General features: G+C 40.7%; 2 protein-coding genes across 2 annotated transcripts; both read left to right on the forward strand.

Moving 5' to 3' along the window:
• The first annotated feature begins 1,634 nt into the window (after nt 1–1,634).
• LOC116266806 (digalactosyldiacylglycerol synthase 1, chloroplastic) lies at nt 1,635–8,725 on the forward strand. The gene is made up of 7 exons (XM_031648193.2): nt 1,635–2,369; nt 3,344–3,376; nt 4,139–4,226; nt 6,459–6,952; nt 7,035–7,301; nt 7,535–7,884; nt 8,034–8,725. Exons 1-7 carry the CDS (start codon nt 1,809–1,811, stop codon nt 8,560–8,562), a joined length of 2,322 nt encoding a protein of 773 aa, XP_031504053.1. The 5' UTR covers nt 1,635–1,808; the 3' UTR covers nt 8,563–8,725.
• A 3,959-nt stretch (nt 8,726–12,684) lies between these two features.
• Nucleotides 12,685–14,241, forward strand: LOC116266608 (WD repeat-containing protein LWD2-like). Its single transcript, XM_031647882.1, has one exon. It carries the CDS (start codon nt 12,998–13,000, stop codon nt 14,021–14,023), a length of 1,026 nt encoding a protein of 341 aa, XP_031503742.1. The 5' UTR covers nt 12,685–12,997; the 3' UTR covers nt 14,024–14,241.
• Nucleotides 14,242–16,975: the final 2,734 nt, after the last annotated feature.

The following is a 16,975-nucleotide window of genomic DNA, read 5'->3' on the forward strand; positions in this document are numbered from 1 at the left end:
ACCCTTTCTAGCAGGATTCGACGTACCACTCTACCCAAATTGTATCATTCGCAGCCTAGCTTTCTTTCATACCCGCTTCACGGTCAAATGAGCTTTTGGGAAGCTACAATAGTTACAAGCTTAGCTAGCCCGAGGCCTGGCCGAGCAAACATATCCTTTTGTGGGTTCGATCCAGAAAGTGTCCCCAAAACTAGTCAGAACCCAAACATGTCCTTGCTTGCTTGAGAACTCATGTTCTGGAGTTGTTGTTGATAACAATTATATCATCAACATATACTAAAATATATGCGACCTCAGTATCAACAAAGTTCATGAATGGCGATGTACCACTTTGTTACTCTTGAGACCCATCCTTCTATAGGAAGATGGCTGTCGAAGGGACATGAAACCATTGAAGAACTTGAATCGCTAGAAAATGAGAGGCATGTATATAACTCCATCAAATTGGTTTGGAAATTTGAACCCGACTTATGACTTGAGATGTATGTGAGGGTACGTCAACCATCTTCGGGTTCCATTTTTAACAAGAAATTCATATTTGAATTTCACTGTCACAAAATTGGCGTGCACACTCCACACTAGGAAAGCTATCCGTCATACATTAATGTTTATGTCTTTTAGACATACAAATTACATCTATAAGTTGAGGCCGACTCCCACATGAACAGCTCCGTGAATTGCATGTTTCATTCAAAGCAACGACATTTTCATTATTCAAGTTTCAATCCGATAATTCATAGGCTTTGGATGAAAATTCAGGGAAATATGCAGATGATGACGAGGCTGACGTGCCCTCTAAGAAGGCTTATTTTCTTTATGGTCCATAGCAATTTTTGGATTTAAGCAGAGAGTAGTATACCTATCAAGAGGGCTGCACATGAGCCAAGTCGAGCTCGAGCCTGGCCAGCTCGATCTTGACTCGGCTCAAATAACTCGAGCTTGAGTTTCGTTTGAACTCGAGTCGAGCTCCTTATAATAAGCTTGAGCACAACTTGACTACACAAAATCGAACTCGAATTCGACTCGTTTAACCTATTTAACTTGTAGCATTAACTCATGTAAGCATTAATTTGTTTAATTTGTGTAAACATTAACTCGTTTAACTCATGTAACTTGTGAAAACTGGTTTTAACAATATTATATGGTGTGTACCAGTTTGCAAGTCAAGTATAGTTTCGAGTATCTTTTTTGAGCAAGTTTGGGTCAAGCCCGAGTTGGCTCTGCTCGTTATACAGTCCACATACGAACTAAATGTTGTGCATCCATCGTTTACAGTTAAAATAGCAAACAATATAACGAAGTCATGCCTTCAAATGCTATAAACAAAATTTGGTCAACAAAACGAAAATAAATAAATAAATAAATAAATAAATAGCAAAGGGAATCAAAATTTCTCAAGATCCAAGATCCAGCATATTCCAGGACATTCATGACGTCCGTGGAACAGAACGTAACGGACAAAACCCCAATCTGCTCTGCCCAATCAGAGAAGAGAAACCAGAAGTGGCCCCACTTGGAGCGTCCGTCGTGGCAGCTGGGGACATCACGACGCCACGTGGAAGTCACGCTGGATCGTGCGGCACAGGAATGCCGCCTCACCGTCCTCCTCAGCTCTCACCATTTCTTTCCCTTCTCCTTCTCCTCCGTCCCCGTCCCATCCTTTTATTTCTGTCCCCGTTTGGCCGGAAATTCCCTGAAATTCCGTCCCTCGACGGAAGAGGAAGTCCTGTCCACAAACCAGAGGGACAGAGAGAATCAGAAGAAGGGGGGAAGCAGGAAGAGATTTCCGCGCGTTGTCGCCTCCCGCCATGGCCGGTGTTGGCGAGCAGGCGAGGCCGTCGAGCGCGGCGACGGCCGAGGGCGCTTTGTCGTTCATCTCGCGCGGGTGGCGGGAGGTGCGGGATGGCGCCGGCGCCGACATTCGGCTCATGCGTGCCCGAGCGAGCTCCTTTCGCTCCCTTGCCTCCTCCTTTGAGGAGGAGCTCGAGAACCTCCTCACCCGGCCTCCCTCCGCCGTCAGCCTCGTCAAGCGGCTCGAGCCCAAGCTTTCTGAGTTTCGGCGGGCTTACTCCTCGCCGGATTTCTCCGCCGGGGTTCTCGGTGGGTGGAGCCCCGGTTCCAGTGGATTCGATTTCTCTGGGCTGAGGAGCGCTCTCGGGGTGGAGGATGAGAACGGACGCGCAATCGTGGAGCTGGACGAGAGGCCGGTGAGGCGGAGGAGGGTGAGCTGGAAGGGCGAGGCAGAGGAATCGTCGAAGGAGTGGGAGCCGATCCGGCTGCTGAAGTTGCGGTTGAAGGAATTTGAGCACAAGGCCTCCTCGAGTAATCTTCGGGGGATTGAACTCATCGAGAAATTTCGCAAGGGCTTGGTAAGTGCTCCATCCAGGTTGATCACTTGTCTTTTCTTCCCCCTTCTTCTCTATCTTCTTTTAGGGCTAAGCTTTCTTGACCTTGAATTTCTTGTTATGCCGCTTATAGCTTGGTTGAACGATATAGATCTCATAGGGGAATTGGCGTGACTGGGATATCCTAGGCGCTTATGGAAGAAACTTTCTGTTTTCCCTCCCTCTTTCAAATTTTGGTGTTTGCCGGAAGCTTTTTTGGTGGGGTTTTTTCAGTTCCAGAACAAATGAAATGCTCGACGACCCTTCAAAAGTATTGGATTATAAATGCTTAGTTGATGTGATTGGGCTTGCGTGCATCATTGATTTAAAATCATAACTTGGGTGATTATTTATTTCTTAATAATTGGTTTGTAGTCAGGAAAGGCTTTTATAATCATTGATGAAAAGTTGGAAGCAGGCGCTTCTGCTTGACTATCCAATTGAAATAGGAACTTTCGGCTTCAGACTGCCGTTGTCAAAGTTCAAGGTTCATTATCTAGTTTATTTATGATAGTACAGTCAGTTTCTTGGGTGGTAGATATGGACAATTGGCTATTATTATATGAGGTGCCTCAGTAATTGGAAAAATGTGATGCTTGGTTCCTAAATGTGACAGTTGTCGTTCACATCTCTGTATGGATTTCATAGTCAGTTTCTTGGACTATCTATGTTTGCTTCCATCATCTGTGCTATCTGTTTCACCATTTTTAATCTCTGCTTTGGTGCAGCCTAATGGACTAAAGATATTGAACTATTGTGGTGCTCTATTATTTGGCTGGCAGTTGTTGTCTTTGTTTCGTATTAAGAAATAGATTTTCGTGGCAAGTTCGTGGTCTAAAGTTGCATATTCTGGAGATGTTTCTATATTATCAAAACTGTTGATTTTCTATTTTTTTGAAGCTAGCCTGAAAGTGTCATGCCCTACAGTTGTAATTAACACATAAACATTCATCTTGCAGGAGACAATCAACAAAGATACTAGCAACTCAAAGGTTCATCACCAGTATTATTCTCAAATCTCCTGGTTGGATTACCCTTGGAATGTTTTATGTTCTTCGTTGTTAACTTGTTATTTATTTATTTCAACAGTGGCCTTTGGAATCTCTTGAAGTTCTATAAAATTTTGTATTTTCATGATGTAAAAAAAAAAAAGTAAAAGAATAATAAATATTCTATTGTACGATTGCCTATAGAGTGTAAACATTTAAGCTTCAAGTTGTCAAACTTTAGAAGATTTATAATTTGTACCGTAGGAATTCTTGTGGCATGCATTCCATATGAAGATGGAACCATAATTATGTATATGTGCTTCTTTGGGGGTGGGAAATTTTCTGATGCCCATGGATCATATACAAAAGTTTTTGTCTTCTAATATTTTCATCCTAAAATCCATGAAGGGCAGGGGCCTTTGCAAGTTGCAACCCGCCTCCCCTTCCCTTCTTCTGCCGTGACTTTCATATGCTACAAAAGCAAAGCCATGGGATACTTCTGGTTTTGTTTCGCTCTTGAAGGCATAGGTCATCCATCTCATGGTAAGATGCCACTTTTTTCCTTAGTCCTGTCTTTGTTTTGCTGCAATGAGGATAATTGTAATCTCAATATGTAAGAGGGAATAGGCCTATAAAATACTCGAATTCATGTCTGTATGTCACTATGTGCTTGAGAATGATTGTCACTTCTGTGTAATTTGCTCTTCAGAGGTGGACCCTTTTGAAGTTTGGTATATAAATTGACTTTTTTACTAATTATTGTAGGAAGTGGCTCCACTAGATGTTTCTGAGCTTTTGGCATATTTGGTCAAACAGTCTGGCCCAATATTTGATCAACTTGGTTTAAGACGCGGTAAGTGAATGATTGCACTCTAGTGCGGAAATGTTCTGCAAAATATATGAAGGTCTGGATAGAGTGGTGTATTTTTTTTTTAAGCTTATGAAGAAACTAGTGATTGTTTAGCCTATGCATGCATGTTGAATGTTCTTCTCCAAGGTGAGGTGTAGATGCTGTCTTACCATATTCAGTCAAAATATCCTTAATCTGGTATTACCGTTTGCACAATGAGGTTGTAACTGCAATTCCTAGTTGTTCCTCTTATGTTTTCAGGGTCGAGTTTTTGGCCTACTGAACAAAAGAACTGTTTGCAGTCTAAATTGTCAATATGAAAAGTGAGCAAATTGACAGTTGATTTGAGATGGTCTAAGTCGGTTGGCTAAAGTAAAATTAATAAGAAATACAGAACACAACATTTAAAGTGATAAAATTAATGAAGGACGTAAAATATCATTATGAATCAAGTAAACTTCTTTGTCATCCACTGCATGTAATATTGCATGATAATAAACTGAAATTTGAGTATATAATGCTACTTAAAAGGTAATATGTTGTCACTGGTCTAATACATATATAAAAGAAATATATGTACACACACATACACATGTATGTATATATCATAGTCACTAGTACTTATCTTGGGTTTGTTGCTGAAGCTTTTCTCTGGTACCTTTTGGCAAAGTTTTTTTCTCAAGAAAATCCTGGCAGTTCAAAAATGAAAGAAAATGGTAAAGAAGATTGGGAAAGGTTTCTGATAGTTTTCTGTTAACTTCCCAAGCTAACACATAAACTCACGCACACAGCCTTAATGAAAGCCCGGCCTTCACTAAACGGGGTAAATCTTGTCTTTCTCTTTAGGGTTTAATCCCTGCTCAATTTATACAAAGTGTACACTGGGTGGGTTAACCTACCTGTTACCATGACCCAACCCGCAGACAGGGTCCATCTAAATGACCCGCTACCTCGACTTCAGACTGAAGAGTCAATATAACTCCAAAGACTCTAACGTGACTCCAGCTTAACACTAGTGAAGACCTTCTGACTTCAGCATGTCTAACGTTTTCTTACAAACATATTGATAATGACTGGAAATGTTTTGTAAAATTTTAAGATAAACGAAGGCTGGTAAGATACACTAAAAGTACATTCACAAAGATTTTTCTTTTGAAAAGGGAAAATGTTTTTTGTAGATATCTCAAAATTTCTCATAAAAAATGTTTCATGTTGTTTTGGCATGAAAAATGCAACAGTTTAGCATATTGTCCATATTTGTGACTATGAGCAGAACTAATAAAATACTAATAGCGGCACTTTGATGATTTTAGCTGCTGGAAGATTACAAAAAAGCAGACCAACTAAAATCAGACTGAGCTGGATAATGTATAAGCATCACGAAGCATAAAATTTTGTTCCATGATATCCAGGAGTCTCTAACTTTGTCCAAGTTCAAGTTCCTTTGACTAAAAACAAGAAAAAAGCAGGCCTCATCGAACCCCAGAAAATTTCAACATCATTTCTGCCAAAAATATAGCACACTGATATAGCACAAGATTCACAAGCTGAATCTGAAATGAGTCCATCATAATATGTTCTTGTCTTTCTTGAACAAAGTTCCAGACAGATGCAACCAAATCTGCATCTACATTCTGAATAAGCATCACAAAGAATAAATGTTTGTTCCATGATATCCAGGAGTCTCTAACTTTGTCCAACTTCAAGTGACGGTGGTTAAAAGCAAGAGAAAAGCAGGCCTTATCGAAGCATGGAAAATTTCAACATCGTTTCTGCCAAAATATAGCATACTGATATAGCTCAAGGTTCACAGGCTGAATCTGGAATGAACGGTCAGCTGAATATGAAGTGAGTCCATCATAATATGTCCTTGCCTTTCTTGAACAAAATTCCAGACAGATGCAACAAATCAGCATCTATATTCTGAATAATATCACCGAAAGTTGAACCAAGCAGAAATAGCATGAATAATTATCGTCTTCTATTGAAATGTAGCTAGCCTGCATTAGGAATACTTGAACTCTCAAAATTCAGTTTGTTGTGGTGCCAGTGAATGCTACTGGGAGCTGTTTTTTTTAAATTAAACTCATGTAAGAAATTTTTCTTGTCATTAGTTTCTTACAAGGCACTTCTCTTATCATTGATTGTGGAAATGTGTTCGCACAGCAGTCCTAAGATAAAAGTCTTTGAATGGCAGATCATGTAATATTTGTGAATTTTGCAATGGCATTACAGATATGTGTGACAAGCTTGTGGATGCCCTCCGCAGTAGACGAAAGGACCAACTTGTCCTGAACACTGTATCAACAGGAGAACTGCCCATTCTCTCTCAAGAAGAAAATGAAAAAATCAGTGATGAACTTGATTGTAGAGTTTCTAGTGTTCTACAAAGCACTGGATATTGCTATGATGGTGCGCTCTGGACAGATGCCATGAACAAAGATACAGATACACGAAAGCCACATGTTGCAATTGTTACGACTGCTAGCTTGCCTTGGATGACAGGAACTGCAATAAATCCACTCTTCAGAGCAGCATATCTGGCAAAATCAGCACAGCAAAATGTTACATTGTTGGTCCCTTGGCTCTGCAAATCAGATCAACAGTTGGTTTATCCTGATAATTTAACGTTCAATTCACCAATAGAACAGGAAGCTTATATAAGGAAGTGGTTGGAGGCACGAATTGGCTTTAAGGCAGATTTTCAAATATCCTTTTATCCAGGAAAGGTACTTTTTTTACCTACTGACATTTCACTTACTAAACTTGAGCATTATAGGGTGGAATAACTCATTCCTGAACCTTTTTCAGTTTCACAAGGAGAGGCGAAGCATAATCCCTGCAGGGGACACTTCTCAGTTCATATCATCCCGGGAAGCAGATATTGCTATTCTTGAAGAACCGGAACATCTTAACTGGTACCATCATGGGAAGCGTTGGACTGATAAATTCAATTATGTAGTTGGGGTTGTTCACACTAATTACTTGGAATACATCAAGAGGGAGAAGAATGGTGCTCTTCAGGCTTTCTTCGTGAAACATATAAACAACTTGGTTGCAAGAGCATACTGCAACAAGGTAAGCTTTAGAGTGATCCAATGGATAGTGTAAACTTGTCTTTCATATGTATGCTCTTTTGTCAATGACACTTTGTATTGCACTAAGATTTCTATGTATTGACAGTTTCAAAGTAGGTTCTAAAACCACAAAACAGCTTAACCATAAAAATGTAGTGAAGAAAAGGAATCCAAATTGAAATTACACTGACATTATTAATATGCAGTTCCACTACTGACATGGTAAATATGCAGGTCCTTCGCCTTTCTGCAGCGACCCAGGACTTACCCAAGTCTGTCGTGTGCAATGTCCATGGTGTGAATCCAAAGTTCTTAAAGGTTGGGGAGAAGCTGGCAGCTGATAGAGAGCTTGGTCAGAAAGTTTTTTCTAAAGGAGCATATTTTTTGGGCAAGATGGTTTGGGCTAAGGGCTATAGGGAGCTGATAGATCTATTATCAAAACACAGAACTGATCTTGATGGTTTCAACTTGGATGTTTATGGTAATGGAGAGGACTCCAATGAAGTCCAGTCCACTGCACGGAGGCTCAATTTGAATATGAACTTTCTCAAGGGAAGGGATCACGCAGATGACACACTCCATGGGTATTTAAACTGACAGTTGTTACCTTCCACTTCCAATTTGTGTTAGCTATGATTCTGTGCTTCATATTAGATATCTTTTCTCTTCAATTTGTTTAATCATCTGGACTAGATTGCGCTTCCCCTTGTGCTGATTAAGCATGCTTCCACAGGTACAAGATCTTTATCAACCCCAGCGTAAGTGATGTTTTGTGCACAGCTACTGCGGAGGCACTTGCCATGGGCAAATTTGTGATCTGTGCTGACCATCCATCGAACGAGTTCTTCAGAGCATTTCCAAACTGCTTGACATACAGAACTTCAGAAGAGTTTGTAGAGAGGGTGAAGGAAGCAATGGCTAGAGATCCTCTTCCACTTACTGCAGAGCAGAGGTATAATCTGTCGTGGGAAGCTGCTACTCAGAGATTCATTGAGTATGCCGAGCTTGGTAAATTTTTGAACAATAGCGAGAAGTCTTCTTCAAGGAAGGGCCCAGGCAGGATGACCAAGTCAATCTCAATGCCTAGCTTGTCAGACATAGTTGATGGTAGTCTAGCTTTCTCACATTACTGCCTCACCGGCAATGAGCTACTGAGGCTGTCCACCGGGGCTATGCCCAAGACTAGGGACTATAGTGAGGAGCACTGTATGGATTTGCATCTACTGCCTCCTCAAGTGGAGAATCCGATCTATGGATGGTAGGCAATTCCAGGAACGCTCTCTAGTTGTATCAGTAATAGGCCTTTCTTGTACATATATTATCTGCTCCACATATCATCATAGTTTGGTTCTTCTTACATCGACTCTTTTGAGCTCTTCTCGTAATGGGTATATATATTTCATAGGGAGTATTGGTTTTTCTGCACATTGTCGACAAATCATGCTGAATCATGGTTCCCATCCATGCAATTCTTGTTCTAATTTCAATGTTGGGAGTGGAGCTCTTTCTTTTTAGGCGGTCAAGGATGTTTTTTCTGCCACAATCGCGATGGCCATAAAGCGTCGTGGAAAAAGAAACGTCGCCATATTAGTAACAAGTGAATGCTATAGTGCGAAATAGCGTGGGTGCTTCCAAGTTTCTCATTGCAGGTGTCTTGTTGCTTAATGCTATCGGCTTTAACGGGCCACGTGTGGAAATCACATGGGTTTTCACGATTCGTGGATCGATACAGTGGACGACATATTAGTAACAAGTGAATGCTATAGTGCGAAATAGCGTGGGTGCTTCCAAGTTTCTCATTGCAGGTGTCTTGTTGCTTAATGCTATCGGCTTTAACGGGCCACGTGTGGAAATCACATGGGTTTTCACGATTCGTGGATCGATACAGTGGACGACAGCGAGAAACCGGTGGTAGTAGATCTCTGGAAGCGGCAACCTATTTCTAGCCAAAAGAAGGGATCGTGTCAAGAGCAGCTTTGTTACTAGAAAAAAAAAATCTCTGTAAAACCATTACCATAGATGAGAAATCGTAAGGTGCTTGAAATCTCCACTCCAGGGCGATTGCATCTATAGCCCTGCTCAGCGCCAGATTGTCAGGACATGTGCTGCCCTCATCATAAACTTCGACTTCTTGAAAGATCAGCCGGCATGTGGAAGCAGTCACCTGTGTACCTGTGGAAGATCGTGAGGCCACTGGCCACCTGCACACAGATGTTATTATGAGAAGGTTTAAGCCACCTGTTGTCAGGTAAAATCAAGTGCTTAACCACGCCTTCATGTCTCCTGGATCAGTTTTTGCTTGTCTGACAGCAGCAATAAAACCTCCATCGCACGTTCGCCCAATTGATTGGGCTTCAACCTGCGGCGAGGAAGCTTCTTCTGTTAACAGCGAGGCCCTCTTTCTCTCACTTATGACACCAAGAGAAAAAAATGAAGAGAAAGAAGGCGACCAGGAGCAGAGCTAAAGTTGGGCTTGTGTGGGCTGTTGCCCACACGGTCGCACAAATTTTGGTTATTCACATATTGAATCCACTCATAAAATTTGTTTACTTATATACAGACGCCCTTTGTCATTTACTTATTTATATATCCTGCCCTCATTCATTTTATTTGTAATTTACATCTGAATTTCTTGCAAGGCCTAAAATTTAGTTACTTAATAAGTAGTGCCCTTCAGGCAACAATTTTTAGGCGGAATCTCCGCCCCTAAAGAAGACATAAGTAGTATCTTAAGTGGTTTAGAAGCAAAGTTGGGGGTATGACCGCTCTTGAAAGCTCAGCGTGAGAATTAAGTCAAAGTGCATCTTTTGTTGTATATTTGAAAGAGAATTCAACTTAAAGCCACTCCTCTGTAGTCAACTCGTTGATCAAGGGTTAAGAATACGGACCGCATTTATCCGTCCAAAACTGTATGTTACTGTTTTCCAGGGGATGAGAAGGTCGAAGTCCTCACAAGCCATTCTTAGTACTCACGGGGTCCTGAATAGTTCCTTCTTCAGTTTCAAGCTTCTTGGTCCACCTACCCTTAGCGACCACATGATAGAAGGCAGTACGTCTATCACCTTCTCCCATCCATTTAATACGAGGTCCTTGTTTTTTTAACTTGTCCTCTTCAAGGGAAGATTGACAAGATTTCCTGGATCAAAGTTTAAATAGTTCTTGATCTATGTCACATATAGTCTGTGCTTTAGATACTAACTGACTATCTGACGGGTTCTCGATGAGATGATAGATTTATTCTCTGTACCATCAATCAATAGGTATAACAAGTCACATACTCATATTCCGGAAATACCCAAACAAAAGAATTCCGAGGTTGAACTACCAAACAGAATGATGGCCTAGAAATTTGAATCCTAAGTGATTCTTTCTTTCTTTTTTTATTGAAAGCTAGGATTCATTTATTCTTCTAGACCTAACTCAATGAACCTCTCATATTTTCAAAAATTCAAAAATTTGTATGTGAACTTTAAAAATTTTAGTTTAACGTATATAAAAAATTTTGAAAAATTTTATTTCGGCTCTTGTAGTTTGGCCTTTGTAATAAAAAATTTTTAGCTTCGTCCCGACCTGGGGAGAGGATTGAATCTTATCAAGAGCTTTCTTAATAGAGTTGATGGTGCCGTTCAACAACCCCCATTCAGTTTTTTTGCCCAGCAAGGTAAATCTGTGCAACTGTGTTCCAAACTTTGAGATCACACAAATAAGTGGGCACCCGATGAGTCTGACGGACCGGTAGACTTGATGAAGACCCTACAACGAAGTTTGTTGGCCCAATGTTAAAATACTTAAATTAGCTGTGCTGTCTCCATGGCCTTTCCTATAAGCTAGGGCTGCCGTTAGGGCTGTTCAATGGGTGGAGCCAACGTGGGCTTGGTTCATTCATTAAACGAGTTAAGTTCGAGTTAAGAAATGAAGCCGCTTTATATAAACAAGTCGAGCTCAAGTTAAACGGGACTCGGCTTGGTTAGACTTAGTTAAGCTCAAACAGGAAAATATATAAAATAAGTATCATAAAGTTATCATAAAATATATGGTTCAAATGGATATGTGCAGGTGGAAGGTTCAAACTCTATTTTTTTTTTTAATGAAATACTCAGCTTGGCTCAAGCCAATCCTCAGCTTGAAGCCGAGTCAAGTTCGAGCTAACGAACTTGAAGTCGGCTCCAGCTCGACCCGACCTTGAGTTTTTTTTTTTAAGACACTCGAGTCGAGTTCGAGCCTGCTCAGCTCGGCTCGTGAGCAGCCCTAGCTGACATGAATGCCCGAATGATCTCTGGGGAGAACTCGGAGAGAAGTGAAACTCCCCTAAGATTCTTTCTGCTCCTGATTCATTAGCGCCTGCACAAGTCAATCCCTTGCCTGTTATTGGACGAGGTGAAGTTAAGTCTGTGGTCCGGATAGAGTTGCCAATTGTGGATGAAACTCAAAAACTTCTATAAGATGCATGGTTCAGCCTTATCCTCCGGCATCAACGTCGCATTAAAATCTCCCATGAGAAGAATCGGCCATTGATGGATGGTCAGGATCCTTGGAGCCGAGCCAAAGCATGAAAAGGAGAGGAAATAACCATTTAGCTTAGATTGAATCCACATACCGAACAAATTTGAATTTACATTTTAGAATAGAAGCTTCATATATGTTTTATATATTTTTTTAAATGTCTAAGATCTATAAAGATTCTGAAGAACATGCTTAATTAAATTCTTTCTAAATAGACACCTAAGGTTTTGGTTCTTTGAATCATGCTTCGTCATTCGCAAAGACACACTTTACGAATTATGGGCTATCAAGTCCTTTGGACTGCATGAAATATAATTCGATTAAGGAAGGTGGGACTACGAGAATTCATTGCTCAAACAAGACAGAACAGATAATGTTCTCGAAATTCAGGGTTTTTATAAAAAAAATCTACGCATCTTGTATCAAATTTGAAAATAAATCATTCAAATTTGTATAAAACCATGTCATCAAATATAAGTGCTGGTGTAACTGGGTCGCACTAAGTTACAATTGCTGTTATGATCGTGTTACTTCTTTAAGCTGCAAATAGTGGTAAGTATGACATCAGAGGTGAAGGATGGACGGTAGGTCTACTTGAACAAAAAATAAGCGAGAACCTTAACGCTTTGTTTGGATGGAAGGAAAGGAAGGAAAAGAGAAGGAAAGAACAATCAATTCTTCATTTGGTTGATTAATTTAAAAGAACTGAAAGGAAATAAAAGAAAAAAAAAACTGTTTGGTTGCAAACGGAGGAAAAAGGAAAAAGAGAATAAAAACGATGCTCTAATTAGAAAGGTTTTACAATGAAAGCGTCTTCTTCTAAATGAACATTAAAAGAAGAAATGATAAAACCCTTTAAAGCAAATTGTTGCGTTTTTACCTCCCGTTCCCCTCATATTGGACGTTCAATTGGCTTGGTAGTTTCTCCGAGTGGTCAACTTGACTTCTAGCTTCACCTTCCATTCCACACCCAATAATCCTCCCATCTCTCCATTCGTGCCATCTACTTAATTGCAGAGTTCCAGCTCTCTGTCTCTTAAGATTCTGCTACAAATCATCTCTAGTCTCACTGCCATCATAGATCCGGCGCTCAATCTGGTCTTTCTCCTTTATTTTTTGTGTAATTGCTTTCTCTTTCACCCTCTATCACTCTCTCAGTGCCCAATTGAACAGCAACAAGTAGTTGCTCCCCTAATGGAGGCTCACTCCCACAGGGACGATCAAGCTCGGAAAGAGAACGTCTACACCTACGAAGCGCCATGGCAGATCTTCAGCATGAACTGGTCCGTCCGAAATGACAAGAAATTCAGGCTCGCGCTCGGCAGCTTCCTAGAGGACTACGGCAACAAGGTGGAGCTCATCGAACTCGAACCCACGTCCGGCGACTTCGTCTTCGACCCCCGCCTCGTCTTCGACCACCCTTACCCCCCCACCAAGCTCATGTTCGTCCCCGACAAGGATTGCCTGAAGCCCGACCTCCTCGCCACCTCCGGCGACTTCCTCCGCATTTGGGAGATCTTCGACGACCGGATCGAGCTCAAAAGCCTGCTCAGCAACAGCAAACAGAGCGATTTCGCCTCCCCATTGACGTCCTTCGACTGGGACGACACCGATCACCGGCGAATCATCACGGCCAGCATAGACACGACGTGCACCGTTTGGGACATAGAGACCGGACTCGTAGATGCGCAGCTGATAGCCCACGACAAGGAAGTGTACGATGTCGCCTGGGGAGCGGCGGAGATTTTTTCGTCCGTCTCGGCCGACGGATCCGTCCGGATCTTTGATCTCAGAGATAAAGACCACTCCACCATACTGTATGAGAACCCGAAGTCCAGTTCGCCCATCCTCAGGCTCGCTTGGAACAAGCTGGATTTGAAGTTCATGGCGGCTGTTCTGATGGACAGCAACAAGGTGGTCATACTCGACATCCGATACCCCACGTATCCCGTATCGGAGTTGCAGAGGCACCACGCCGGCGTCAATGGCGTCGCTTGGGCACCGCACAGCACCAGTCATCTGTGCTCGGTAGGGGATGATTCGCGCGCTCTCATATGGGAACTGCCCTTCATCAGCCAACCTGTTCTCGACAACGATGACCTGAAACCCATCCTTTATTACAACTCGCAGTCGGAGATCAACCAAGTGCAGTGGTCTTCATTGCAGCCGGACTGGATTGCTATAGCTTTCTCCAACAAGATGCAGCTCTTGAGATTATAATCCATCTCCTGCGATCATCTTCATTAATTTGCGTGTCGTGTTATGAAAGAAAATTGCTTCGTTTGACTAATTTTCTCTTATGATGTAGATTCAAGAGTATTCCATGTGATTATGAAATATTACCCTGATGCCTTCTAAAGGCAACCACAAAAAAATGTCACCAAGTTAACAAACTTTTTATACTATTGGCCTTACAAAATTGTTGAGCTTTTTCATGACATTGATGTATCGTCGGCTTTTTAAATATTTTATGTCACAGTTTTCGCCAGCGGACCTCTATTTTCGGATGAGCAGGAAAGACCCACCTACCGACAGAAATCCAAAGCAACTAAGGTCTATAGTGGGTAAAACCCCATAATATTTTTCTTGTGAACGACGAAGGAGCAAGTGGGACTGAGGAGTAACTTAAATATGTTGTTGTTGGGTAGCAAACAGGCCATGCTACTCTTTATAAAGCTTATTTTGCAAGGAAGAAATGCATTTATGAACAGTTCATCATGCAGATCCATAGAACCAAAAGCAGGCAGGGAACTTCTCTGAAACAAGTTAGGTGTTTGAAGTGCTTTCATGGAATTTATGATGTGTTCTGTCAGTTTGAAGTGCTTTCATGGAATTTATGATGTGTTCTGTCAGAAGATTAAGTTATAGTCCTCAACGTCGTAAAAGGAAAAAATGTGCGTTGTAAGTGTATGAAACATAGGAAATATACATACATAATATGCACAAACCCTAAGTCAATACCTACATATAGCATATTTATACGTAGTTAGCAGGCATGTATGAGTTGAACCGAGCAAATGGGGATGTCAGTTCCTTTATAATTACATATTTATAGAAGTAAATAAATATTTTTTTTTCAAGAAAAACAAGCGCCACATTAGAGCGACGTCCCTTTAAATATGATATAAGTGGTTAACCCTTTTAACATTTGCAGCAAAATAAGTCAAAAGTGTATTTCTTTACGTGCAAACAACCGGGTAATTAAAACAACCGGGTAATTAAAGAAGGAAATCTTGGCGAGGGTAGTTCAAGAATATTCACGATCTGTAACACCAAACTTAAAGAAATAGTATTTCCCGTTTCAGATTGGATCTCACACCTATCAACTAACTATCAATCGGAAGGCTGTTAGGTAGATAAAGAATATGTCATTAAGTGTAGGCATCGGACTGGACCCGGGCTTATACTGCAGTTTGGGCCCGGCTCGATGACCACAAACCAGAGCTTGGGTTTGGTTTGGCCCGACTCGATTAACATTGAACATACATCTTTTTAATATAAAATAATATATAAATATAATTAATCATAATAAATATATATATATATATATATATATATATGATAATAAATGATATTTAAATATAAATAATCAGGCTAAGTCCACCAACCCAATAAGTTGTCGGTCCGGCGCGGCCCAGGCCCAGCGGATATCTATGACCACCTTGGTCCGTTGGCATTACCGTTTGTTTCTCTCTCTCTCTATTTTGCATGTTGTTTCTTCATCTATCAATCTTCTCGTTATATATTTGTTCCGCGGCAGCACCAACCACAGAATCTACTCTTCCCAACAAGCGACGGGTTTGCATCGACTAAAGATGTCAAATAAATCCGATTGGAAGATATTTGGCTGTGGTGTTTCAAAAAAAAATTATTGTATATAAAAAAAATAACTTCAGTAGTGTTTCAAAAAAATCATGGAAAAAAATTTGACATCTGGTTAAGGAATTGATCAGATTTGGATTTAAGAAATGACATCTAAATGAAGTTGAATTTGAATTCGTATTTAAATAAATATCTGATCAGTCGGATCAGATTTAGTCTTAAAGAAATATCTTATATCCAATATCCATACATTTTGAAAGCTGGTCCTTAGTACATCATAATGGGATTCAGATTTGGATTCAAATGTGAATTTAAATATCAGATTCGGATTAGACTAAATGTTTGAATTCAAACTTGCATTCAAATATGGTATAAACATTTCTCAATTCATATTTGAATCCAAATATAATGAACATTAAAAAAAAAAGTGGATATGGTTAAGACTACATATTATCCAAACCCTATCCACTGGCACCCTAGCATCGACAAGGAGAAGTTCAAGCGATAACAAGTAGAAGGGGTTGGTCTTACTCGAGGAGGTTGGTATAACAACTTAGGTCGGGGGCTTGTAGACGGTCAGTTTCCTAGTATCAAGGGTGTCAAACCCCATATTATAAAAGGGGGTCACCAATAGAAATTGAAGCACCAGCCTAGTGGCGCCTTGATGCAGTAAAGACAAGCCTGGTACTGTGATAATGTGGAAGGATGGATGGGGTTTTCGCTCTCTAGTTAGGAACTAGGTGGTAGCGTAAAATATTCACCCAACAAAAGGGGGTTGGCTGTCCCATTAGAATTCAATATTGACGATCCATCCGCAATTGCTTACTAAATGATGATCCACCAACATATGGAACAAAATCGTCTTGTTGGTATCTTAGATAATGAAGGGTAGCTTTTTCTTGGTTGGTCTAACTGGATTGAATGTGGGTTGACAAGCGACCAGTCTTCACTTTGACGTCCTGAGTGCAGCCTCCTTGTGCTGCAAACGAGGGACTACCGACATGTAAGTTGAAGCGTGGTGGGGTGGCATCTCGAAGCACCAACACAGGCTCTGTACCCTCGAGAATGAGGGTTTGGGTGGAGGTTTCGGCCTTCTTTGAGCAGTGGGTCAAACACCGCTCACCCGAAGAGTAACTTTTTCTTGTGGATACCCATTATGTATATAGATATTGTGACATCTATTGGCCATTTTTTGGTTTGAGAAATGCCAGGGACGCCATGGTCCACATTTTTCAGCTTAGGTCTTCATCGATATATATATATATATATATATATATATATTTTATTTATTTATTTATTTATTTATTTATTTATTTATTTATTTATTTATTTATTTATTTATTTATCGTC

This window comes from Nymphaea colorata, chromosome 13 (assembly GCF_008831285.2).
Source record: "Nymphaea colorata isolate Beijing-Zhang1983 chromosome 13, ASM883128v2, whole genome shotgun sequence".
NCBI classification, from domain to species: Eukaryota; Viridiplantae; Streptophyta; class Magnoliopsida; order Nymphaeales; family Nymphaeaceae; genus Nymphaea; species Nymphaea colorata.